We start from the raw sequence: 27830 nt of genomic DNA on the forward strand, positions 1-27830 counted from the left end.
AGTAAAAACCCATTTCTAAATGAGACCACAAATACACAAAATTAATAGCATACACATGTTACTCACCAATCTTATATAATCTAAAAATCTATTAGTGATCTTCATTAGAGATGTTTCTCATCATAGTACCAATGGCTCTCTCACAATTTAAGGCAAAAAACGTCTTTGTAGAGTAATCTCTAGAGTGTGTTAGAGGTTTTTAGAAGGGCACCTGTTTATGGAGGTACAAAAAGCAAGGGAATATCTTTCTATCCTATGTTTATTCATTATCCTTCTCCTTCACTGCCTGGGAACGTCTATGAGGACAAGGACCATCTCTTTTTTATTCACTGATGAAACCCCAGTCACTAATGTGTCTGATACAAGTGCTCAACAAATCAGGGAAGGAGGGAAAAAAAGGAAGTCAGTCAATCAGTCAGTGACAAATAGACCTATAACAGGGGAGAATCTGGAAGAGAAAGAAATTCCCCTTTGTCCGTTCATGTTTAAAATATTTACACCATTCAGCAATGTCAAAGGATGAACGGGACTTAATATCTAACCATGAAAGACCTGAACAATAATGCTCAGGATTCCATTAAACTTGAGCCAATATTACTTCTAAGCTATCAGCTACCTATGTAATGCTGGAATAAGAACAAAAGCCAAAATATATGTGCTTCAGATATTCTTCCATACAAATATTATAGAGTGGAAGGTTTAAAAACTTACAATCCTTTTCAAATTAAGTTTGAGAGGAAAAAGACTACACAAAAAAATTAAGTATATGTGATCAGGAAGGGTCTGATTCACTACGTATTAATTAAGAAGCCGATTAACTCAGTCTGGCAGGATGTGGACAACAGAGTTTGGTGAAAGCTCACCAGCAGGTACCTGGGTATTTTCGCCTCAATGACCTCAATCTGCCACTCCGACGTCTACGTTTTCGCACCTCCAAAGACAGGAGCTTTCTCTCATAAAGAGCAGCATGTATCTTGGCCTTTGAATTCATACTCTCTACCTTCAATTCCGGTGCTCCATCAGCAGTCATCCTAGAAAAAAACAATATGGTAGCTACAGGCGTCAGAAAATTCTCTCCTTTCTTCCAAGGCTAAGCTTGACAGAATCCTATAATGATGACGGACTGGGCATAGTAACTCTAGTGAATTCTAAACGGTTTGACAGATAAATGAGAATGTTGGAATCTACATTAAAACTTCACTAATGGCCTGTCTGCATTTGTTACATGTTGTGAACAAAAATATATCTGAAGAAAATGTTTAAGTATTTTTAAGTACTCAGTAAAACTGGCTGACTATTTATTGCAGGGATCATAAAGTGCTACCCAATACCTTATACCTTAAGAATGACTGGAAGATACTGGAAACATTTTAATTCTTAGGCAGGGTGGCAGCTAGAGGTGTTTGCTTTATTGTTATTCATTATAACCTAGAATTATACAAATATTCTTCTGAATGTATACAATATTTAATAAACACAGATTTAGCAGAGGTTGAAACGAGGGGAGGAATGGCTGATAATCTGTGAATATGGTAGCACAGAGCTGACGGAGACTCACAGCAAAAGTGTCTTAGCGAAAAGTTGCCAAGACTTTGGGATACACCAAGTCTCAAGCATTCCAACATGAGGAACTCCTCCCTGAGAGCCTACTTGGTTACAGAAGGAGGTGGGGAGAGGCGGCGGGGACTCGCCAGGTATTGAGTACAGGTCAGAAGTTGGAGTTAGAGTCAGAGGCACAGACGAGGGAAGGCAGTAGATGTAGGATAAGGCCAAATTCCATCAGGTCATGAACGGGAAATGGGATGGGGAAAGGGGATGGCAGCAGCTACATTAGGCATTAGTCAAAGTAAGATAAATCACAAATTAGGGAAGTGACAGGTGTCAGGTGCAATCCAGACAAGGACTGGCAAAGTACAGGACAGGTAGAGATAACTAGGTCACCAAAGAGAGAAAAGGTTCTTGGTCATTGTCAGAAAACAAGTATCTATGTTAGTGTCTGAAAGCAAGCAGCCAACTCCGTATACTCAGAACTCAAGATCTAACTGGTTGGCTCTGAACTCTCTTGAACTCTCTAGAACTGAAAGTGTATTCCCTTTGGGGTCAAGGAATCATCTTTATTCCTCTGGGAGTTTTCGGTCTCTGGGAATGATGGAAAGGCTGTGTCTTTTGGTCTATTTAGGACTTTTAGGGATTTCTGGGTGGATGGGCTAGATAGTAAATCTTTTGGAGGCCTTCTCTTTAGAGCAGGAAATTGAGCCAAGAACAGGGAAGGTCAGTTGGGGGCAGAAACAGGAAGCAAATTCATGAACTTTAAAAACAGTTCAAACTCAGCTTATTGGAGTCCCAACAATTGAACACTGGCCTCCACCCCCCCCCAACACGGTTTTGAAAATAGATTTTTTTAGCCAATTAAATAATAAAGAAAATAAAACAAATATGATATTTTTAAATAACAACTAAGAGCTTCTAAGAAACTCTGAATAGACAGATAAATCTTAACTAGTACAAGGGAAGGAGGCTGGGAAAGTGTGAATCTGATTAATGGGAACTATAGTTCTACGAGGGCAAGGACCATGCTCATCTTGTTGATCACTGGATCAGTGGTGCTTATGAGACTGCCCAGCACACAGCTGACATACCATAAATGTTTTTTAATTAATCAACAATTGAATTCCCTATAAATAAGTTGTAATACCTTTTAGCTACATCCACTTCATTTTATTTTTCCAATATCTTACGAAAATATTTAAACAGAAAAGTTTAAAGATTTACACAGTGAACATCCATATACTCACCGCCTAGTTTCTACAATGAACATTTTACTGTATGTTTGATCACATATATATCCAACTTTCCATTCTTCTATCCATCCATCAATCCACCTAACGTTTAAAGCATCTCAAAGCTGCACATAGATGTCAGTGCACTTCACTCCTAAACACTTCAACGTGCATAGCATTAGTATTTGGAATTCAATATTTGTTTTATAGGGCTTTGGGGTTGTTGTTTTCTGGTTTTTTGGGTTTTCTGGTGAGCTAAATACTACACACAGTGAAATACCCAAATATTAAATGTCCATTTGATGAGTTTCGACAAACGCCTAGAACTATATAACCCAAACTCTAACATTACTATCCCCTCAGAAAGTTCTCATGCCCTTTCCCAGTCCATCCCTCCCTCACACTTCAATTTAAACCATTGTTCTGAATTGTTTCATCACATATTAGGTTTGCCTGTTCCAGAACTTCACAAAAATGGAATCATACGTATGAACTCTTTTGTGCATGTCTCCTTTCATTCAGCATGTTTTTGAGATTCATCCATATTGTATCAGTATTTATCCCTTTTTATTGCCGAGGATTAGTCCACTGTATGAATAATCCGCCAGTCTACCTACTCTCCTGTTGTTGGACATCCAGGTTGTTTCCAGTTTTGGAATATTATGAACAAAGCTGCTATGAGCATTTTTGTACAAGTCATTTTATAGTTATGTTTTTCATTTCTTCTGGGTAAAGATGTCAGAGTGGAATTTTCTAGGCTTTCTAACAGACTGCCAGACTTTTCTAAAGTTCTTGTACCAGTTTATGCTGCCAGTGACAATTTATCAGAGTTCCATTAGCTCCACATCCTCACCATTTGATGTGGTCAGTCATTTTTCCCCCAGCTTTACTGAGGTTTAATTGACAAACTGTAAGATATTTAAAGTGTACAACATGATGATTTGATATAATTTTAGCCATTCTGCTGGAAGTTACTGGTATCTCATAATTTTAATTTGCCATTCTCTGATAACCAATGTTGTAAGCACATTTTCATAAGCATATTGGCTATTCACGTATCTTCCTTTTGAAATGTCCAAACATTTTACCCATTTGTAACTGGGTTGTCTTTTAATTATTCAGTTGTAGGAGTTCGTTATATTTCCCAGATAGCAGTCCCTGCATAGATGTGTTTGATGAATATGTTCTCTCAGTTTATGGCTTGCCTAGTCATTTTCTTAATAGTATTTTATGATAAACAAAAGTTTTTAATTTTGAGGAAATCTAGATTATCATTTTTTCCTTTTTGCTTATTGCTCTCTGTGTTATGTCTAAAAACTTTTGCCAGGCCTGAAGTCACAAAGATATTTTCCTCAGGAAGTTTTATAGTAATAGCTTTTATGTTTATGTCTATGAATCATCTCTAATTTTTGTGGGAGACAGGGGTTGAGGTTCATTTTTAAAAAATATGATTCCCAATTCCAGGCCCATTTGTTAAAAAGTTTCCTTTTCCCAACAGATTACTTTAGGCCTTTTGTTTAAAGTCAAATGATCATATAAATATGGGTCTATTTCCAGGCTCTTTATTCTGTTCCATTGATCGATTTGCCACCGCTTTGATTATTATAGCATTATAGTATTTCTTTAAGTCAAGTACTCAAAGTCTTCTTCAAGATGACTTTGGATATTCTAAGTCCTCTGCAATTCTATATAAATTAAAAAAAAAACAGTTGGTCAATTTCTACAAAAATCTACTAGAAAATGATTGGGATTGCACTGGATCTTTAGATTAGTTTGAGGAGAATGGATATTTACAATACTAGATCTTTTTTTTTTTTTCTTTTGTGAGGAAGATCAGCCCTGCGCTAACATCTGTTGCCAATCCTCCTCTTTTTGCTGAGGAAGATTGGCCCTGGGCTAACATCCGTGCCCACCTTCCTCTACTTTATATGTATCGCCACCACAGCATGGCTTGACAAGTGGTGCGTCGGTGCGTGCCTGGGATCCAAACCTGCGAACCATAGGCCACCGCAGCAGAGCGCACGCACTTAACCGCTATGCCATCGGGCCAGCCCCAACAGTAAATCTTCTAATATGTGAACATAACATCTCTCCACTTATTTAGATCTTCTTTAATCTCTTTTAGTAACATTTAGTAGCTTCTACTGTATAAGTATCAAACATATTTTATTAAATTTATCCCTAAGAATTTCATATTTTAAAATGCTATTGTAAATGGAATTTCAAATTTCATTTTCCAATTATTTACCGCTAGTATATTAACAAAACAGATTTTAGTATATTGACCTTGTATCCCAAGACGAGTGCATTTCTATGTTCTTATAGTTATTCTGTAGACACCTTAGGAATTTTTACTAACCTGATCACATCGTCTAAGAATAAAAACATTTAACTTCTTCCTTTCCAATCTGTATGCCTTTTATTTCTTTTTTTCCCCTCTTGCTTTATTGTACTGCTTAGGACCTCTAGGACAAAGGGAATACAAGTGGTGAGAGTGGACATCTTGCCTTATCACTAAACATAGGGGGAAAGGCTTCAATATTTCATCATTCAGTATGATGTTAGACATAGGTGTTTCATAGAAGGCCTTTATTAGATTAATGAAGTTCCCTTCTATTCCTGATTTGCTAAGAGTTTTAATCATAAACGTGTTGAATTTCATCATATGCTTTTTTTTTGCATCTAATAAAATAATCATCTGTTTTTTCTCCTTTATTTAATATGGTGAGTTGTACTGCCTAATTTTCAAATGTTGAACCAACCTTGCATTACTGGGAAAAATCTCACTGTAGTCATATGTATTATCCTTTTTATATACTGGTAGATTCTATTTGCCAATATTCTTTTAAGAAATTTTATGTCTATGTTCATGAAGACATTAACCTGTAATTTTCTTCTTCTTCTTTTTTTTGTTTAATGTCTTTGCCAGGTTTTGGTGTCATAGTTATGCTAGCATCATAAAATGAATTGGGAAGTGTCCCTTCCAATATTTTTGAAAGAGTCTGTGTAAGATTGGTGTTATTATTCCTCAAATGCTTGATGGAATTCACCAGTGAAACTACTGGGCCTGGAGTTTTCTTTGTAGGAAGGGTTTGGACTTTAAATTCAATATTCTGAATAGATACAGGATTATGCAAAATTTCTATTTCCACTTGTGTCAGTTTTGCTAAGTGTTTCTTCCCCACAAGGAATTCAGACATTTCATCTAAGTTGTTAAAGTAGTGGAATAAGGTTGTTAATGATATTCCCTTAATATCCTTTTTATGTCTGTAGGATCTATAGTGATATCCACTCTTTCCTACCTAATACTGGTAACTAGTGGTCTCTCTTCTTTCAAAATCAGCCTACCTAAGAGTTTATCAATTCTGCTATCTTATCAATGAACAATTTTGGATTTTACTAATTTTCCTTACTGTCTTTTATTTAATTGATTTCTGCCCTTTATTATTTCCTTTCTTCTACTTACTTTGGGTTACTCTTCTTTTCCTAGTTTCATAAAATGGAACACTGATCAGTGATTTAGTCCTGTTTTCTAATATAAGCATTTAAAGCTGTAAATTCCCCACTCCCCCCCACACATACTACTGTAGCTACATCTCACACATTTTAATATTATACTTTTATTAACATTCAGTTCAAAATATTTTCTAATTTCCATCATGATTTTTTCCTTGACCCATGGATTATTTAGAAATGTGTTGTTTAATTCCCAAATATTTGGAGATTTTCTATTGTTATTAATTTTGAATTCCATTGTGGTCAAAGAACACACTCTGTATGATTTTAATTCTTTTAAATGCATTAAGACATTTTAAATGTTTCACACTCCAGCATATGGTCAATCATATGCCACCTTTCATTTGCTTACATCTCTATACCACCAAAAAACCCCTACTGATGGCAATATAAAATGAGTGCCAGAAAATGAAGGACAGAACCTACTGATCTTTAAATATTCTTGTCATTTAAGACTTTTTTTCTAATTTCCAAATTGATAGCAGTATACTGCAGGAAGCACATTCCTTGACTAAACACTGGAGAAAACTTATAAACTAAGTGTGACTTTCATTTGGAAACAAGCTACATACGTGATTTCTCTCAGTTTTCCCTTAATTAAACGGCAATCACAATGTTTTCCTTCTTTAAAGAAAAATTAGACCTATGCTTCAAAAGATTTTGATGAGAAACCAAGTTTATGTTAATTCTTAAATGTAAAACAAAAAGCCAGATATGGGAGGTCTCTTCCTTATTGTTGTCACTTTGCTTTTTAAAGAAATTCAGCACAAAGGGGATGCATGTCATGTCTCAAACCAGAGGGTATGTTTAGGGTTAAGACCTTTTGTTTGGGTTGCAATCTTCAGTTGGGCAAGGCTATCCCAGCCCTTCCTCTAAGACCTTTCTCTCCTCTGCCAAAATGAAGAGGCACAAGTATTTTGTACACTTTAGTTCCGTGGCAAACTGGAAGCAGTTCTACTCAGTCCTGTGAAGTGCAGAGCTGTATGCCCCAGGTATGTCAAGGCCAAAACGTAACCTCTTATTTGAATCTAACATGAGAGTAGTCTTGAAATCTCATTAATACTTTGACCTCTCTCACACAGCCAAACAAGGATACTACTATTATCAGCTGAAATGATATACCTGTAGTTATAAAAAGGTAAATCCCAAACTTGGTTAGTTAAAAGTTGCCACAGAATAGTGTTTCTATAGGAAACATTTTTATGTTACTATTCAAGCTGAGCCAAACTGAAGATAGTCATATAAAGTATCATGCTTAGTCCGTGCACGGTCACACATTATGCACACGGAAAGAATTTCCCAACTGTCAAAAATCAGTTACCGTGTTCTTCCTGTCAATAAGCTTCTTCTTGGGTGTCCCCTACAGAAGTAGAAAGGACAAGTGGGTTAGAGCACTGTGCAGATATTTTCCCCTGAGTTCATACACATACACTCTTGAGATTTGTATTACAGAGGTTCAACATGGAATTATGCCAGGGAAGGCGCATTGGGGGAGAAGCAGACAGATGAATTGAGAACATGCTCAGAAAAGAATAGAGTACCTAAGCTTGAGGGAGGATCAATAAAAAACAAAAGGGAAAGGACAAATGAATTCTGGAGAAAAATCATAACAATTACTTGCATTTATATAGCTAGTCACAAATCAAATCACACTTATTCTTCACAACAATCATGTGAATAAGATTATTATTAGCCCCAAAGGAGCAGGATACGATCATTTTGTGACATGCCCAAGGCTGGAGCTTAATGGGTTTAAATTTGAACTCAGGGCTTAGGTCTCAGACTCCAGTGCTCTTTATATTTTCACTGAACTGTATTAGGAAAAGAAACCAATCTCCATTCTCATGGGCTTCACACAGACTGCTCACGAGAAACAGGTTCTCCACAATAAAAAAAAAAATCTCTTCAAAAAAGAGACGCTCTTCCTTATCTCTAAACTACAGTTGGGCTTCAACCACAGGAAGTGAGTGCCATTCATGTTTGAGTTGGCTTTTGTTTTTCTTTTAAAACTTTCTCTCCTCATTCAATTTCCTTTCACTTAACACTCTTTCTTTTCTTTTTTTTTCAATTTCCCCAGCTTTACTCTACTCATTTGTGAATGTGTATGTTCAGTTCGGTACAATTTTATCACTGTGTAAGTTCATGTATCCACCACCACAGAAAAGATACTGAATACTTCCATCACTATAAGGATCCCCTGTGTTGGCCTGTTCTAACCATACACTTCTTTTTTTTTTTTTTTTTTTTTTTTTTTAAAGATTTTATTTATTTTATTTTTCCCCCCAAAGCCCCAGTGGATAGTTGTGTGTCGTAGCTGCACATCCTTCTAGTTGCTGTATGTGGGACTCGGCCTCAGGATGAACGGAGAAGTGGTGCCTCGATGCGCACCCGGGATCCGAACCCGGGCCACCAGCATCGCAGCGCGCGCACTTAACCACCAAGCCACAGGGCCGGCCCAACAAAGCGCCCATACACTTCTTATCTAATCCTGGATCCCTTTAATCTGTTCTCCATTCTAAAACTGTATCATTTCAAAAATGTTATATAAATGGAATCACACAGCATGTAACCTTTGGTGTTGGTTTGTTTAAAAGAGACAGATACAATCAATATCAAGATTTTCTGTCTATAGAAAATCAAGCAAAGAGTTTGTCTTCACCAAAATTTTTTGTCTTTCCCTTCCCATGTCTTCTATTCATGCCAGTGTCCTAATACTGTCACCTTATCATCAGAAAGTCTCAAGATGATTTTAACCTTTTCATCAGATAACGGTCTGCTCCAGTAATTTGCAATCAAGGCTTCACATCACAATTCCCCGGGCAGCTTTTAGTAAGTACCAATACTTCAATCTAGGGGTGGAGCCAGGGCATAAATATGCTTTATAAGATCCCCAGGTGTTACTAATAGGCAGCCAGGGTTAAAACTACTGTCAAATTGGGCCGGCCCCGTGGCTTAGTGATTGGGTGCACGCGCTCCGCTGCTGGCGGCCCGCGTGATTTCTCTCAGTTTTCCCTTAATTAAACGGCAATCACAATGTTTTCCTTCTTTAAAGAAAAATTAGACTTATGCTTCAAAAGATTTTGATGAGAAACCAAGTTTATGTTAATTCTTAAATGTAAAACAAAAAGCCAGATATGGGAGGTCTGGATATTCGGATCCCGGGCGCGCACCAACGCACCGCTTGTCTGGCCATGCTGAGGCCGCGTCCCACATACAGCAACTAGAAGGATGTGCAACTGTGACGTACAACTATCTACTGGGGCTTTGGGGGAAAAATAAATAAATAAATAAAAATTATAAAACTACTGTCATACTGTAAGACAGTAGGTAAGATACTGTTTGCCAGGGCAGGATAGGTAAGTGGGGGATGAGCAGGGAAGGGCAGAGAAAGCAGATAAAATTAACGTAAAAGAAATGATTAGAGAATTAGTTTGAAAGTAATTCTGACAATAATACAATGAGATTTGCAAGAGGAAAAACATCAATTCCAACTGAACAGAACAAACTTACTAGAAGATGTTAAGGCTTGCAACAAACACAATTTCATGTTTTCAATGCATGTTTTTGCACGTGCGCCTACCATGTGGTAGGTTCTTGATACTGACAAAGATGAACATAACCAAGTGCCTACTCTTTAAGTCAACTTGTAAAGTAGAGTAGTTAGTGAATAGGCAATTATGATATGATATGAGAATCTAAATCAGACTGAGGGATGAGAAGGGCTGGGAGAACCTCCTCCTAGTATGGGTAAGAGGATGAAGGACATAGCTAGAAGAATTTAGGGATGAACTGAAGGCCATTCCCAGGGATGGCGAGTATGTAAAGATAAGAAGGCATGAAAAAGCAAGTAGATATGGTCTGACTGGCCGTGGGTTGATGTGGAAAAGTGGAGATTAGGCTAAAAAGCTAGGCAAGAGTAAATCATGAGGGCCTTTCTTCACTAAAGAGGGAAATTCATATTTTTTTAATCAAAGTTTTTAGAATGCTCTATAAGCAGGAGTTGTTACCAGGGCCTGAAGAAAGAATTCAGGGAGTATACCAACTTGGATGGAAAAAAAATTAATTCTCTGATATTTAGCATTTCCTTCATATACATATAGGAAACCCTCCACCGTAGTATAAGTGTGATTTTGTTACCAAAAGAAATAGCACATCTTTTTTCATTTTACTTTAAGAGTTGTTACAGGTGTCTATAAAATACTGCCAACACTTATCACACTTTTAAAATTATGGTGGTTACCAGACCCACTGTTGGGTCTTGTTATTGAATGAAGCATTCTCCTAGGAGTAATATAACAATAAAAAAATTTCTTTGTGCCCTTTCCCCATACCTCGCCCTATGCATCTCTTCCATCTGGCTGTTCCTGAGTTATATCCTTCTAGAATAAACCAGTGATCTAGTAAGTAAAATGTTTCTCTGGGTTCTGTGAGCCACTCTAGAAAATTAACTGAACCCAAGGAGGGGGTCGTGGGAACCTCTGATTTATAGCCAGTCAGTCCGAAGTACAGGTAACAACCTAGACTTTTGACTGAGGTCTGAATTGAAGTCCAAAGAAGGGGGTCGTTGGAACCTTCAATCTGTAGCCAGTCAGGCAGAAGCACAGGTGACAACCTGGGCTTGCGAGTGGCATCTGAAGTGGGGGAGGAGTCTTATAGGACTGAACCCTTAAACTGTGGAATCTGATGCTAATCTCCAGGTAGATAGTATCAGAGTTGAGTTGAATTCTCAAACACCAACAGGGTGCAATTGCTTGGTGCTGGGGAGGAAACCTGCCCCCACTCCTGGAATTGGTACCAGAATCATTTTAATATTACATCCGGGGCCGGCCTAGTGGCGTAGCGGTTAAGTGCGTGCTCCGCTGCGGCAGCCCGGGGATTGCAGGTTTGGATCCCGGGCGTGCACCGACACACCGCTTGTCAAGCCATGCTGTAGCGGCGTCCCATATAAAGTAGAGGAAGATGGGTACGGATGTTAGCCCAGGGCTAATCTTCCTCAGCAAAAAAAGAGAAGGATTGGCATCAGATGTTAACTTAGGGCTGATCTTCCTCACATACTCACAAAAAAATTACATCCATAAACTATGAAAACTAGTCAGAAAGCAAAAATAGATCTTGGATATTAAAATCATACTTGCCAAAAGAAAAAAAGTAAATTGAACAACTCTCTCCTGTGCTGGTACTGAATAACAAAATAGATAGGGCTGAAGATCAATTTCGAGTTTTAGAAGACAAAGTTCAAGAAATGTCCCAGAATTTAAAGCTAAGAGACAACGAGATCAAAAGTATGAGAAAAAAGTAAAGAAATACAACGATATAGCAAAAGATCCAAAATTCATCTAACAGAAGTTCCACAAGGAGAGGAAAGAGAGGATGAGGGAACATTTCCCACAACTGGAAGACTTAAATCTTCAGACTGAAAGGACTCATTCACTGCAAAATCAAAATAATGAAAGGTAACATAGCAGATAACATCTTGGTAAATTATCTGAACTCTAAAGACAAAGGAGCCTTGTAAAAGTTTCCGGGGGGCAGAGGGGGCAGGTTATATATAAAGAACTGAGCTTCTGTGTCTTGTAAGTAAATCTGAAGATCTCTTTCATAGAAGCTACACATTGTGACTACTTAATCAATGGTAATAACCAGAGATTTATAGAGAGAAACTGCAAATCTCATATATTTCCTGATAATAGATAATAGATTGCAAGAAACAGATGAAATCTGGGTACCTATTTAAAGAATCCTGCAAAAAAGTACATATATCCTGAAAATAATATAGATTTCTCAAAATAACTAAGGTTCCTTATTTTGTTAGTCAATTACTGAAATGTATTGTAATGCAGTTATACCTCAGGGGCAACAAGAGTGTGTGGGACTAGACAGACCCTGATTGTCATGCTATTTGAATTCCAGTGTCTGTTTTCCATCATTTCCTCCTATCTTCCCTTGTGTTAAGGTTATCAGTTGTCATTTCTTACAACTCTCACTGTATTTATTTTGTGAATTACCTCCCCTCTACCTTCTCTAACCTGATCATTATAATCTCTTCTAATCTAGAAAAACAGACAATCATGTCTGTTAAAATTGTGTCTAAAGTAAAAAGGTACTGAGTAAGGGCTTTCCTTTAAGAAGAATAAAGTTTAGGGCATCTGTCAAGATTGCTTAAAGACCCTTATGGTTTAATTTGTGGCCTCTGAAAATATTACAAAGTGCTGGGAGTTAATAAATTCTGAAAAAATAAGGTATTACAGTGTGTTTTCTCCAAGGCCCTTTCTATCACAGATTTTACTGAAGATTTTATAAAGCCTAGAAAGCCTCTTTCCTTCTTTTGCATGTACTTTCTCCTAATTTTATGATCTAGTTCTACTAAATTTATAAGATTAGCAAATCCTCACCTGTCCTGGAATAGACGTGTCGCCAGCATATAGTTCATGGAGGTCTTGTGTTCGAGGTAGGACCTGAAAGACAAAGAAAGAAATTGGTTATTTCTTAAGCTTAGTTAAAAAGGGAAAATATAGAATAAAACCACGAATCAAGCACAGAAGTGACAGGTTACTTATATACTGTTCTAAAGAAATATACTGTCTTTAAAGTGGCAAAGGAGGAGACAGCTGCTCAAATTAAAATTATAAAACACTAGAGTAGCAGCAAATATAATAAAATGAAAAAAATAAAGGGTTTAATTTAGAAAATAAAAAGAACGAAAAGGCAGGATTTCTTGGATTAATAAAAGGTGATATACTAAATTCAGAAGATAAAACTGTAAGATAAAAACAAAACCACCACCAAAAATCATATATAGCTAGGAAAGAAGTCAAATAAAGCTAGGAACAGAAGATGTATAAAGGGCACGAAAATGTAGACAGAAGATTGTTTAAATCATGTTATTTCTCAAGAGCTTTGAATGGCTCCTTGATGCTTTCTGCAGGAGGCATACACTTTCTCTACCAAGCTTTCCAAAGATGGATGATCTACACCACCAATTCATTCACACTTTTCCCACACAGTTCCCCAACATGGATCCTGCAGCACAGCCAGACAAGTCTCCTTAGAATCCTCTCACACCCACCTTCCACGGATCCTTTGGCCTCTGTCTGCACACCTTCTCCTCATACCCTCTCTACTTATCCATAATCTATCCTTCAAGAAGCAGCTCAAGTCCACCCTGCTACACGAAGCCTTCCCTGATGTGACTGCCCCAAGTCCACAGAGATGCCCTTGTCTGAACCACCCTGGCCTTTACTGTATGAGGGACCTGTCATAGACCATCTCATAGAGTAAAACTGTTCTTCTCAGAAAGCAGCATGATGCAATGGGAAAAAAGCAGAATCTGGAGTTAGAATACCTGAATCAAGTCCCACCATGTGATCATGGACAAGTCACATTACTTTCCTGAGCCTTACTTTCCTTATCGTTAAAATGGGAAGAACAATATGTATAAAGTACATTACAAAGAACTATACAAATATGAGCTATTTTTATTATATGGATAAATAATTTCTCCATAATCATACTGTCAACTTTCAAATGGCAGAGATCCCATCTAATATTTGTTTTATACTCCAAAACACCAAGCATAGTGCTAGACACTTGCTTAATACTCAATAAATATATATTAATAAAAAGGCATATTTGTTAGTAGATAAACACATCTTCCCCACTCTACATGAAGGCAGCTGAATTAGTATAATATTCTTGGCCTCTCTCTGCCTCTTTTCTCAGAGGCCCTAGGAGAGGTGGAGTGACTTACCAGATTGGCAATTTAGGAAGAACAAACAGAATGTGCTTCAATGAGCATCTCCCTTCTTTCTCTTGAGAGATAATCTCCTCTTAGGAAGTACATATCCACAGCTGCTCCTATAGTGTCAGGTACTCCTCACACACAGCTCAGTCTAACAAATGGGCATGTATATCTGTCCAATTCTGAAGTTCAAGGGAAAGTACATTTGCTCGCAAATAGATATAATGAAGTCTCCCAACCTAGACTTTATCAGTAACGAAGGTAAAATTTTGGCCTCCAACTATCTTAGTCTTTGTCTTATTTCTCCATTGGTCCAGAACCAAATCAGTAAAGAAGGGCATCATTACTGGACTCCTTAATAGACTCCAACATTACTTGTAACTGGTTTCTTAAAAAAAGGCACTCAAATTAAGGTCCTGCCTCTTGAACTACTCAAGATTGGAGGGTTCCAGTTTTGTTATTTAAAACATATGTTTTCTAGGAACTCAAATATTCAAATTCTTCAAAAACATATCAAAAAATATACTTCTATCTAACTTTGAAGAAAACCCAAGTAATATCTTTCTGTTGAATTTCTAGGTCTTTATAAAGTGTACTACATGGATAGAATATTTTGCAAGATAAAAGGAAGATTTCTCTATGAACAGTGGGGTTTTCAAAACAAAAAAAACCCAAACAAACAAAAACTGGTTCTTTCTCCCTCTAATTTTTCATTCCTCTAAGTTCTGGCTCTATACTTAGAACCACTAATATCCCAACTAAATCAAAAGCCAGTCACCAGAGGAAGAAAAATGTATTACCTATAAACAAACACAGGGATTCTCAATCTCACTAGTAATCAGAGAAACACAAATCAAGAACAAAATTAAATACCATTTTACACTCACTAGATTGACAAAAAATTAAGAAGTCTGACAGTACCGCATCTTGAGAAGATATAAATCAACAGGATCTCTTATGCAGCACTGACAGGAGTGTAAATTTACAGTCACTTAGGAAAACAATTTAGCATTATCTTTTTTTTAGCATTATATTTTAAAGTTGAACACTCACATATCCTATGGCCCAGTAATTCCATTCCTAGATATACCCCCAGGAGACACATACAAGAATATTTATAGCACAGCTGTCTTTAACAGCAAAAGACCAGAAAGAAGTCAAATACCAACAACAGGAGAATGGAAAATTTAACAGCAGTATAAACAAACAGAAGAATATAATAAAGCAGGGAAAAATAACGAATTATAGCTACATGTAAAAACATGAATCTTAATAACATAATATTGAATGAAAAAAGCAAGAGTACATATACTATGCCATCATTATTTAGAAAAAGTTCAAAAGCCATTAAAACTAAACAATAGAAGTCTGCTTCTACATATGAGAAAATAACTGCTATAGGACTTGCCCTTCTACCACAAACAGCTAAAAAAGTGTACAAAATATATGAAACAACTATTTTCAGACATTAAACAATTGGCAGTGCAGGACTGGGATCTCTGAAAGGGGGAAATAAATAAAGTGAGCCCTGTGAGGGCTCTACCTTTCTGCCGAAAGGCAATTTCCAGACTATGAAGAGAGGGGGAATTTAAGTAGAGCCCAAGAGTCTCTGAGTTGAGAGGACAGAGATCAAAGGTCTAGGAAGCAGCTACAATTTTCAGAGCAATGTACTGGAGAAGAAGAAGCTATGCATAAGAAGAAATCCAAAAATCATCCCAGGGGACCCTATAAGTCTTTAGGGGAATACAAATCTGCTCAGGCAGAGGGTGAAAGTCCACAAGGCTGGGCAAAGAGCAACTGTCAGGGGAAAGAACATTAAGGAGAAAGTGTAAGCTGAATACTTTCCAGAGTTCACACAGGGCTGCGAATTGATCGAGTTCCCACCAGCCAGAATGGAGAGATCTCACTGAATATGGGGGTCATTTAGCAGACATCCCCAAAAGAGTCTTTAGTAGTAGAACTATCCTAGAACTAAACAAAAAGCTAATCTAAACAAACCATAAAAACACTTTTAAATAAGCCTGAAAAAGATTAAGCTGATCTACAAGTAACTTAAGCATCTGACCAGAAAAATCTTCAACAGGGTTTAAAGAAGGCAATAAAATCCAAACACTCAACAATACAACATTTACATTGTGCAGCATCCAATTAAAAAAAAAAATCATGTAAGCCAGCCCTGATGGCCTACTAGTTAAAGTTCAGTGCGCTCCACTTCAGCACCCCAGGTTCAGTTCCTGGATGCGGAACCACACCACTCCCCTGTCAGTAACTATGCTTTGGCGGCTCACATAGGAGAACTAGAATATACAACTATGTACTGGGGCTCCGGGGAGGGGGCAAAAAAAGAGAGAAAAATACCGGCAACAGGCTACTCTTCTTAGAAAAAAATCACTGTACATGTGAAGAAACAGGAAAAATATAACCCATAAATAAGAGGAAAATAAGTCAATAGAAACAGACATAGAAATGACAGAAATAACAGAATAAGCAAAGATTTTAAAACAGCTACTATAAATACTATAATATATGCCCAAGGATCTAAAGGAAATCATAAAAGTAATGAAAAAGAGAAAAAGAAGATATAGAGAAAAAGATGGGAATTCTAAAGATAAAAAATAAAATATCTGCAATGAACACTTCATTGGATGGAATTAATAGATTTGACACTGCAGACAAAATGATGAATGAATTTAGAAACATAGAGAAATAGAAAACCACCCAAAATGAAGAAAGAAAAAAGTCTAAAAAAAGTGAACAGAGACAGACTTGTAATACAATAACCAATTTATCACGTAACCAGAGTCCCAAAAGGAGAAAGGAGAGGAGGCAAATAGAAAAAATATTTGAATAATGGCCAAAAGTTTTCCAAATTTGATGAAAACTATAAGCCCATGGACCAAGAAGCTCAACAAATCCCAAGTAGAAGAAATATGAAGAAAATGACACCAGGAGATATGTCATAATCAACTTGTTGAAAATCAGTCATAAAGAAACAATCTTAAAGTGTAGAGAAAAGAGGAAATAGATGAGCTATGAAGAAAGAAGAGCAAAGAAAGAGAGAAAAAAGAAGAAAACAGTAGAGATATGTCACAGTCACATATATTAGGAAGAAGCAGCAGTGAGTAGCAAATACTCAGAAAGTGGAAAGGATAATTTAGAAGACAGATCCACTTAGGTCTTGGGGGTGGGGATCAAATAGCCACTCCTAGTTCATTGACCCTTGAAACTTTCTTTTTAGTATATTATAGAAATTTTTCATCAAAATAAATGAAAAGTTTATAGTCTAAAAAAAAAAAAAAAGAAACAATCTTAAAAGCAGGCTGAGAAAAAAAGACGGTACGCACAGAAGAACAAAGATAATTACTGTATGCTGCTTTTCATCAGCAAAATGCAAGCCAAAGGTAATGGAACAAAATTTTTAAAGTGCTGGAGAAAAAAGTGTCAACCTAGAATTCTATAACCAATGAAAAACATCTCTCAAAAATGAAAAGAAAGACTTTTTCAGAGAAACAACAGTTGAGAGAATTCACTGCACTACAACAAATCCTAAAAGAAGTTTCTCAGATGGAAGAAAACGATACCAGATAAAAACCTAGATCAGCACGAAAGAAGCACAGCATTTGAAATGGTAGCGTATGTGTAAATATAAGAGACTTTTCTCATATTTAAAGTTCCTTAAATTAAGCTGTTCAAAGCAAAAATAACAATGTACCGTAGGATTTATAACCTATACTTATACAGAAGTAAAATGTATGAGAACAATAACACAAAGCACAGGAAGGGAAAATAGAAGTCTATTGGTTGTAAAATTCCTAAATTATACATGAAATATTATAATTTTATTTTAAGGTACACTGTGATAAGAAAAAGATGCATATTGTCACCCCTGAGCAACCACAATAAAAAGAAAAAAAAAAAAGGAAAACAAAGAGGCAGGAAACACTAATTAATCCAAAGAAGGCAGGAGAAAATAAAAAGCATACAAAAAACACATCGGACAAAAGAAAACAAACAGTAACGTGGCATATTTAACCTCAACCATACCAACATGCTGCACGTTAGGTTCCCAGAACATATGCATCTTATCACTGCAAGTTTGTACCCTTTGACCAACATCTCCCATTTCCCCTACCCCCTGCCCCTGGCAACCACCATTCCACTCTCTGTTTCTATGAGTTCTACTTTTTGTTTTTAATTGCACATATGAGTGAGATCATACAATATTTGTCTTTCTCTTTCTGGCTTATTTCACTTAGCATCATCCCTTCAGCTTCATCTAGGTTGCTACAAATGGCAGGAATTTTTACTTTTATAGAAATCCACTCTAAATATAAAGACACAGACAGATTAAAAGTAATACAATGGAAAAAGATATACCATGCAAACACTAGTCTTAAGAAAGGTGGAGTGGGCATATTATAGCAGATAAGTAGCCTTCTGGACAAGGAACATTATCAGGGATAAAGAGGGACATTCCACAGCAATAAAGAAATCAATTTATCAAGAAGACATAACAAATCTAATGCATACATACCTAATAACAGAGTTCCAAAATCCATAAAAAACAAAATTGACAGAACCAAAAGAAGAAATTGACAAGCTCACAATTATAATAGATTTCAACACCAGACTCTCAATAATTGACAAAATTAGTAAAAACAGAGAAGATCTGAACAAAACTGTCTATCTCCTTGACCTAATGGACATTTATACAATGTTCTACCCAACAACAGCAGAATATACATTCTTTTCAATGTACATGCTACATTTACCAGGTTAAACCATATTCTGGACCATAAAACAAGTTTCAATACATTTTAAAAGATTCAAGTTATACAAAGTATGTTCTCTGAGCACAACAGAAGTAAACTGAAAATCATTAACAGAAAGATCTCTAGAAAAACTCCCAAATATCTGAAAACTAAACAACACACTTCTAAATAACCCATGGGCCAAAGATAAAATTAATAGAGAAATTAAAAAGCATTTTAAATAGAATAGTAACAAAAATATGACAATCAAAATTTGTGGGATGCTGCAAAAAGCAATATTTAGTAGGAAATTTATAGCACTAAACACTTATATAGAAAAGAAGAAAGGTCTCAAATCAATGACCTTAGCTTCTACCTAAAGAAACTAGAAAAAAAAGAAAAAGCAAATGAAGCCTAAAGGAAGTAAAAGAAAGGAAATAATAAATACCAGAGTAGAAGTAAAGAAACTAGAAATAGAAAAAACAATGAAACCAAAAACTGGGTCTTTTAGAAGATCAATAAAATTGATAAACCTCTAGCCAGACCGAACAGGATAAAAAGAAAGAAGAAACAAATTACTCATATCAGACACGAGAGAGGTAACATCACTACAGATTCTACAGATATTAAAATGACGAGAGAATATTATGAACAATTCTATGCTTATAAACACAACATAGATGAAAACGGACAAATGCCTTAAAAGACACCAACTATCAAAGCTCAATGAAGTAGAAATAGATAACCCGAATAGCCCTGTATCTGTTAAAGAAATTGAAAGTGAACTCCTAGTCCAGATGGCTTCACTGGTGAATTCTACCAAACAATCAAGGAATAAATAATACCAATTCTCCATAAATTCTTCCAGAAAATTGAAGAGGTGCGAATACTTTCCAACTCATTCTATAATGCCAGCATTACTCTCATACTGAAAGCAAAGACATTATAAAAGAAAACTACAGACCAGTACCTCCTATGAACACAGATTTAAAAATTCTAAATAAAATTTCAGCAAGTTAAATTCAACAAGGGTAATACATCATGACCAAGCGGGGTTTATTTCAGGAATGCAATGTTGGTTTCACTTTCAAAAATCAATGTTATTCACTATATTAACAAACCAAAAAAGAAAAACCATATGATTATCTCAAGAGGTGCAGAAAAAGCATCAGACAAAATCCAACATCCATTTCTGATAAAAACTCTTAGCAAAGGAGGAATAGAAGGAAACTCCCTCAATCTGATAAAGGGCATCATGAAAAACCTACAGCTAACATCATACTTAACCGTGAATGACTGAATGCTTACCCTAAGATCAAGAACAAAACAGGGATGTCTGCTATCACCAGTCCTATTCAACATTGTGCTGGAGGTTCTTGCCAGTGTAATCAAGCAAGAATAAAGAAATAAAATGCATCCAGATTGAAAAGAAAGAAGTCTTTATTCACAGACAACATCTTCATCTAGGTAAAAAAATCCAACGGAATCTCCAAAAACCTTCTATAACTGATAAGTGAGTTTAGCAAGATTGTAAGACAAAAGATCAATATGCAAAAATCAATTGTATTTCTATATACTAGGCAATAAATAATCAGAGATTGAAATTAACAAAACAATACCATTTACAAGAGCATCAAAACATATTACATACTTAGGAATAAATCTGACAAAAGATGTAAAAGATCTGTACCCTGAACACTGCAAAACATTGCTCAGAGAAATTAAAGAAGATCTAAATACACGGACAGATATACCTCGTTCATGAGTCAGAAGATTCAATATTGTTAGGATGCCAATTCTCTTCAAATTGATCTAGTGAGTCAATGCAATCCCTATCAAAACCTTAAGCATGCTTTTTTGCAGAAACTGACAAACTAATTCTAAAATCCAAATGGAAATGCAAATAACCTAGAATAGCCAAAACAACTCAGAAAAAGAACAAAGTTAGAACAAGATTTATTTTGTTTATTTTTTGTGAGGAAGATTAGCCCTGAGCAAACATCTGTCACCATTCCTCCTCTTTTTGCTGAGGAAGACTGGCCCTGGGCTAACATCCATGCCCATTTTCCTCCACTTTATATGGGACGCCACCACAGCATGGCTTGATAAGCAGTGCGTCGGTACACGCCGGGGATCCACATCTGTGAATCACAGGGCCACCGCAGCGGAGCACGAGCACTTCACCGCTACGCCACCGGGCTGGCCCAAGAACAAGATTTATTATAAAGCTACAGTAATCGAGACAGTGTGGTACTGTATTGGCACAAAGACAAAAAGATCAATGGAAAAATAAATAGACAGTAAAGAATTAGACCCACATTGCAGTGATTTTCCACAAAAGTGAAAAGGCAATTCAATGGAGAGACGGTAGTCTTTTCAACAAATGGTACTAAAATTATTGTATATCCATCTGGAAAAAAAGAAAGAACTTTGACTCATATCTCGCACCATATGCAAAAATTAATTCAAAATGGATCAAAGACTTAAATGTAAAACTTAAAAGTATAACATTTCTATAAAAAACAGAAAAAAACTTGGGATAGGCAAAGATTAAGCACAGTAATTAAAAGAAAAAATGGACAAATTGGATTTAATCAAAATTAAAAACTTTTCAAAAGACATTGTTTAAAGGATGAAAAGAAAAGTAACATTACTAGGAGAAAATCTTTGCAAAGAATACATCTGATAGAGGACTTAGAATATATAAAGAATTCTCAAAACTCAAGTATAAGAAAACCTCATTAAAAAATGGGCAATATATTTGATCATCAAAAATATATAAACAGGAAATAAGCACAAGAAGAGATGCTCAACTTCATTAGTCATTAGAGAAATGCAAATTAAACCATAACGAGATATCACTACACACCTCCTAGAGGAGCTAAAATTAAAATGACCATACCAACTGTTGTGAAGATGGAGGAACTAGAACTCTCACACACTTACGATGGGAATGCAAAATGGTACATCCAGTTTAGAAAACTGTATGGCAGTTTCTTAAAAAGTAAAACATATACAATGATGATTCAGTCATTCCACAACTAGGTATTTACCCAAGAGAAATGAAAGCATATGTCTATACAAAGATTTGTATATAAATGTTCAGGCAGCTTTATCTCTAGTAACCCAAAACTGGAAACAACCCAAATGTCCATCAACAGATAAAAGGATAAACAGGCTGGCCAAAAGGATAAACAGGGGCCAGCCTGGTGGCATAGTGGTTAAGTTCGCGCGCTCCACCTCAGCGGCCCACAGTTCCCAGGCGTGCACCTACGCAACACTCATCCAGCCATGCTGTGGCGGCATCCCGCATGCAAAATAGAGGAGGATGGGGACAGAGGCTAGCTCGGGGCGAATCTTTCTCAGCAAAAAGAGGAAAGACTGGCAATAGATGTTAGCTCAGGACCAATATTCCTCACAAAAAAAACAAAACAAAACAAGAAAAGGATAAATGAATTCTAGGATAAGCCCACAAAAGAGGACTACTCAACAATAAAAAGGAATTAAACCACTGATACATATGAATTAAACCATTACAACACATATGAATTTAAAAAAATTTTGCTGAGTAAAAAAGACCAGACAAATAAGAGAATAACATGTTGAATTCAATTTATATGAAATTCTAGGAAATGCAATTAATGTTTAGTGACAGAAAGCAGATCAGCAGCTGCCTGGGGACAGGAACAGGCAGGGAAGGGAAGGGAGGGGCAGGAGAGACGAATTACAAAGGGGCACAAGGAAACTTTTGGGGTGATGTATATGTTCATTATGTTGATTGTGGTGGTAGTTTCATGGATATATGCATATGTTAAAACTTAAATTGTACACTTTAAATATATGCAACTTATTGTATGTCAATTATAACTCCATAAAGCTGTTAAAAAATAACATTTACAATATCATCGAAACACATGAAATACTAAGTGAAAAATTTAACAAGACATGTTCAAGACCTTTACACTGAAAACTATAAAATATGGTTAAGAGAAATCAAAGAAGAGCTAAATAAATAGAGAGATATATCATGCACACGGATTGCAAAGTTCAATATTGTTAAAATGTCTACTCTCCCAAAATTAATCTATACATTTAGTGCAATGCCAATCAAAAGCCAGCAGGCTTCCGTATAGAAATTGACAAATTCTAAAATTTCTTTGGAAATACAAGGGACACAAAATAGTAAAAATACTTTTGAAGAAGAACAAAGTTGAAAGACTCAACTATTTAATTTCAAGACTCAGTATAAAGCTACAGTAGTCAGGACAAACACACAAATCAGTGAAACCGAATGAAGTCCAGAAATAGACCCACATATATTTCAATTAATTTTCAATAAAGATGCCAAGGTAACTCAATGAGGTAATTTCAAAAAATGGTGCTGAAACAAACGGACATCATATGGAAAGAAATGAACCTCAAACCTTACTTCACACCACACACAAAAATTAAATCAATACATATCATAGACCTAAATATAAAAGCTAAAACTGTAAAACTTCTAGAAACATAAGAGAAAAAGCTTTGTGAAGTTGAGGTTGGCAAAGATTTCCTATATAGGAGGCACAAAATGCATAAACCTTAAAAAAATATGGTCAATTGGACTTCACTGAAATTTAAAACTTCTGTTCTTTAAAAGCCACTGTTACAAAAATGAAAAAGCTAGCCACAGACTTGGAGAAAATATTCACAATATAAATATCTGAGAAATGATTTATATCAAGATTCCTTTATAACACGATAGTAAAAAGATAAAATCCTAAATTTACAATGGAAAGAGAGGCTGGTCCAGTGGCATGATGGTTAAGTGTGCGCACTCCACTGTGGCAGCCTGGGGTTCGCAGGTTCAGATCCCAAGCACGCACCAACAAACCGCTTGTCAAGCCATGCTGTAGCAGCATTCCATATAAAGTAGAGGAAGATGGGCACAGATGTTAGCTCAGGGCCAATCTTCCTCAGCAAAAAGAGGAGGATTGGCAGCAGATGTTAGCTCAGGGCTAATCCTCCTCACAAAAAATAAATAAATAAATAAAATGGAAAGAAAGATACACAAATAGCCAATAGCACACGAATGCCCAATATCATTATTCATCAGAGAAAAGCAAATTAACACCACAGAGATACATTACTACTAGAATGCCTAAAATTAAAAAGCCTGACAATAACAAGTGTTAACGAGGATGGGGGGCAACTGGAACTCGCATACATTCTACACTGGGACAATGTAATATGGTACTATCCTTTATCCCTTATCACATGACCCACCTAGTCTACTCCTGGGTATTTATCCAAGAGAAATAAAATCACATATCAACACAGAGACATGTACGTGAATATTTATAGCCACTTTCTCCACAATAGCCCCAAACCGGACACAACCCAAACACTCTACAACAGGTGAATGGATAAACAAATTGTGGTATATTCATACAATGAAATAGTACATAACAATATGGAATGAACTACTGCTTCACACAACAACATGGACAAATCTCAAAACCATTACGCTAAACAAAAAATTCCTAACACCAAACAGTACATACTGTATAATTCCATTTATAGGAAATTCTAGAAAAACTATAGTCAAAAAAGCAGATCATGGGCCGGCCCCGTGGCCTAGCGGTTGGGTGCGTGCGCTCCGCTGCTCCGAATCCGATCCGGGTTCGGATCCCGGGCGCGCACCAATGCACGGCTTCTCTGGCCGTGCTGAGGCCGCATCCCATGTACAGCAGCTGGAGGGATGTGCAGCTATGACATACAACTATCTACTGGGGCTTTGGGGGAAAAAAAATAAATAAATAAAATTAAAAAAAAAAAAGCAGATCCGTAGCTGTCTGACGCTCGAGGTAATGAGGTGGACTGACTCTAAAGGGGCATGAGGGGACTTCTGGAAGTGATGGAAATATTCTATATTCTGATTGTGGTGATGGTGGTGGTTATGTTGGTGTTCATATTTGTCTAAACTTATCATCAAACTGTACACTTAAAATGGATGCATTTAATTGCATGTAAACTAGATCTCAATGATGATTAAAAATAAACAATATATCATTTAGGCACACATATAGGTGATAAAATAATTTTTTTTTCAAATCAAGGTAATGATAACCACAAAATTTTGGAGAGTGTCTAACCCTGGGTTAGGGGGCTAGTTAGGAGGGAGGCAGGGGATTAAAAAAAAAGAGGAATAATGCACAAGTAGATTAAATTACTGTTAAAGCTCTAGTTCTTGAGTTGGGTAATATTCATACTATTATAAATAAATAAGAAAGGCATCACATGGGGAGCAATGACGACACTGAGTCACAATTAATCCAATTCTGTAGGCCTGAGATACAGATCTTAAAAAAAAGGTAGTCACCTCACCCATATATTTCCCATGTCTCTGATGTAGGGAATATGCGAATAAATCCACCTCTCCGATCATTCTCTTCCTTTACCCTCCGTAAAACTCTGATCTACATGGAGGAAGAGAAAATAAAATAAAATGAGTATCTGTTTTTAAAACTGAAATCCATGTGATTATAGGACAGAGGAAGAGAGTTATGACCCAAGAATATGAAAGAAGCACAAAGGGAGGAATTAATTCCATTTAACATGCTGTTTTCTGAGAAGAAATTTCTCCCGTCTTGAATCTTTCTCTTCTCAATATAAGATATGAGTTGGTCATAAATATTATGAACGACTCACTAATTTTCTTTTTTTTTTTTGTGAGGAAGATCAGCCCTGAGCTAACATCCATGCCAATCCTCCTCTTTCTGCTGAGGAAGACTGGCCCTGGGCTAACATCTGTGCCCATCTTCCTCCACTTTACGTGGGACGCCGCCACAGCATGGCCTGACAAGCGATGCTTCGGTGCCCGCCCGGGATCTGAACCGGGGCCGCCAGTGGCAGAGCATGCGCACTTAACCACTACGCCACGGGGCCTGCCCCATGACTCACTAATTTTCACTGAACCCTGTGTTAACCCACAAAGGCCTGAAAGGGAGTTATCTTTACCTCCTCCATTGACAGACCAAGCACAGAACCACCTAACTTCCCCGGCACCTTCTCCCGGGCTGAGGCCACAAGGTTTTTCATTTCCGCATCACTGGCAGAGAGTGGACGGGAACGCTAAGGAGAAGGGAAAACAAAACAGAAAAACCAACAAAAGTTTTCACCATCTTTCTTCATTTCCCTCCATTCAGTCCCTCAACCTCATTATCTTTCCTCATACATATAAGCTAAAATCCAAAGCCCATCTCTTAATTAATCTCTTAGCCTGAAACCCTAGAAAATAGATGAAAGCTAATAAACTCAAAGGCAAGAAGAGAAAACAGAATAGGAGGAAAACACTAAGGGTTGAGAGAAACAAGTAGAAAAAAAAGAAAGATGTCCACATGGCTTTCTAAGCTTGTACCTACTCCTAATCTTTGTTTAGAGTACATTTAATATTTTCAAGGATGTGGAAAAAAATCCGAAAATAACCTCAATATAAAATTAAATGTGTATTTATTTCAGTAAGTAACCAAATTCTTTTCAACACTGGGGAAGAAGAGTTAAAAGAACTGAGACATAAGACAGAAAACCAAGGAGCAATCTATTATTGTCACCGATCAAAAAGTTGGGCTGTGGGATGTTTCAGAACTTGAGAGGGAAATATTGAGATGAGAGTCATCAGTGACAGAGAAAAGAGCTGACTAAAAGGCTACAACATGAGAAATACGGTGGCTGCTGGACTTCAAGAGACCTGAATCAAGAAAGACTGCCCTACGGGCCGGCCCTGTGGCTTGGTGGTTGAGTGCGCGCGCTGCGATGCTGGTGGCCCGGGTTCGGATCCCGGGTGCGCATCGAGGCGCCACTTCTCCGTTCATCCTGGGGCCGAGTCCCGCATGCAGCAACTAGAGGGATGTGCAGCTACGACATACAACTATCAACTGGGGCTTTGGGGGGGCAAAATAAAATAAATAAAAAATCTTTAAAAAAAAAAAAAAAAGAAAGACTGCCCTGGGCACTACCAAGGAGGCAGCCAGATGTGCCACGCTCATCACAGATCCCCAGAGATGATCCGGGCTATTTCACCTTCTAAATGATGATCAGGAAGGTCATCTGGGAACAAAAGTTTTAAGTGAGTTTGATGTTACGCAAGCACAGAAATATAAAGGTAACAAGAGAAGTCAGGTATGAAGCATGAGAATACATTATTATTGAAACAGATGAAGTAACTGATAAAATAGACAAATCTGCCAAGTAGGAAGAATAAGAAATAATTCAAGAAATGTGGGTATAAATTGTCTTTCTAGATCCCAAGAAGTAACTCTGATCACAGAGAAGAAGCCCCATTGTCAGGAGCTACTGTTTATTTTTCTCTTTGTGTATATTACTTATGGAAAGGCATTTTGGTAATCAACTTTTGACTTTTTCAGCAATACTCACTGTTATGGACTGAATGTTTGTGTCCCCTCAAATTCATATGTTTGAAGCCCTAACCCATAATGTGATGGTATTTGGAGACGGGGCTGTTGGGAGGTGATTAAAGGTAGATGAGCTCAGGAGGGTGAGGCTCTGGTCTGATGGGATCAGTGCCCTCAAAAGAAGAGACACTAGAGAACCTGTACTCTGTCTCTGCCCAAGCACTCACAAAGAAGAGGTCATGTGAGCACACAGCTGGATGGTGGACACCTACAAGCCAAGAGGAGAGGCCCCAGAACAAAAGCCATCTTGGTGGCACCTTGATCTTGGACTTTCCAGCCTCCAGAACTGTGAGAAATAAATTTCTGTGATTTAAACCACCCAGTCTGTGATATTTTTTTATGGCAGCCCAAGCAGACTAATACATCTCTGTACACAAATAACCATGAATGGTTTTACCTTTGGACACAAGGGAGACCAATACATACTAATCTTCAAAGCTAGCATGGGAGTTATAAAAAATAGATTTTCTAATAGGCAACTCCATGATGAGATACTAATATAAAGAAAAACCATGACATCAGCAGATATAAGCAACATGTGAAGGCAAAGACTTGCTCTGTTTAGCTTTCCCTATGGTATCTTCAGCAACCA

General features: G+C 36.9%; 1 protein-coding gene across 16 annotated transcripts in view; it reads right to left on the reverse strand.

The window, feature by feature from the left end:
- TTLL5 (tubulin tyrosine ligase like 5) overlaps positions 1–27830 on the reverse strand; it is a 300941-nt gene that overhangs the window by 193539 nt on the left and 79572 nt on the right. For 13 of the 16 annotated variants that reach the window (XM_087448166.1, XM_014784427.2, XM_014784432.2 and 10 more), the window contains 5 exons: positions 25785–25898; positions 25152–25243; positions 12689–12751; positions 7618–7656; positions 874–1031 (listed from right to left, as the gene is read on the reverse strand). In XM_087448166.1, the coding sequence (XP_087304292.1) occupies positions 874–1031; positions 7618–7656; positions 12689–12751; positions 25152–25243; positions 25785–25898 (466 nt within the window). The remainder of the gene's footprint in view (positions 1–873; positions 1032–7617; positions 7657–12688; positions 12752–25151; positions 25244–25784; positions 25899–27830) is intronic. The other 3 variants (XM_087448160.1, XM_087448159.1, XM_087448164.1) reach the window with 1 other exon arrangement.

Source organism: Ceratotherium simum, chromosome 24 (assembly GCF_057802395.1).
Source record: "Ceratotherium simum simum isolate JZ-2026a chromosome 24, ASM5780239v1, whole genome shotgun sequence".
In the NCBI taxonomy this organism is placed as follows: domain Eukaryota; kingdom Metazoa; phylum Chordata; class Mammalia; order Perissodactyla; family Rhinocerotidae; genus Ceratotherium; species Ceratotherium simum.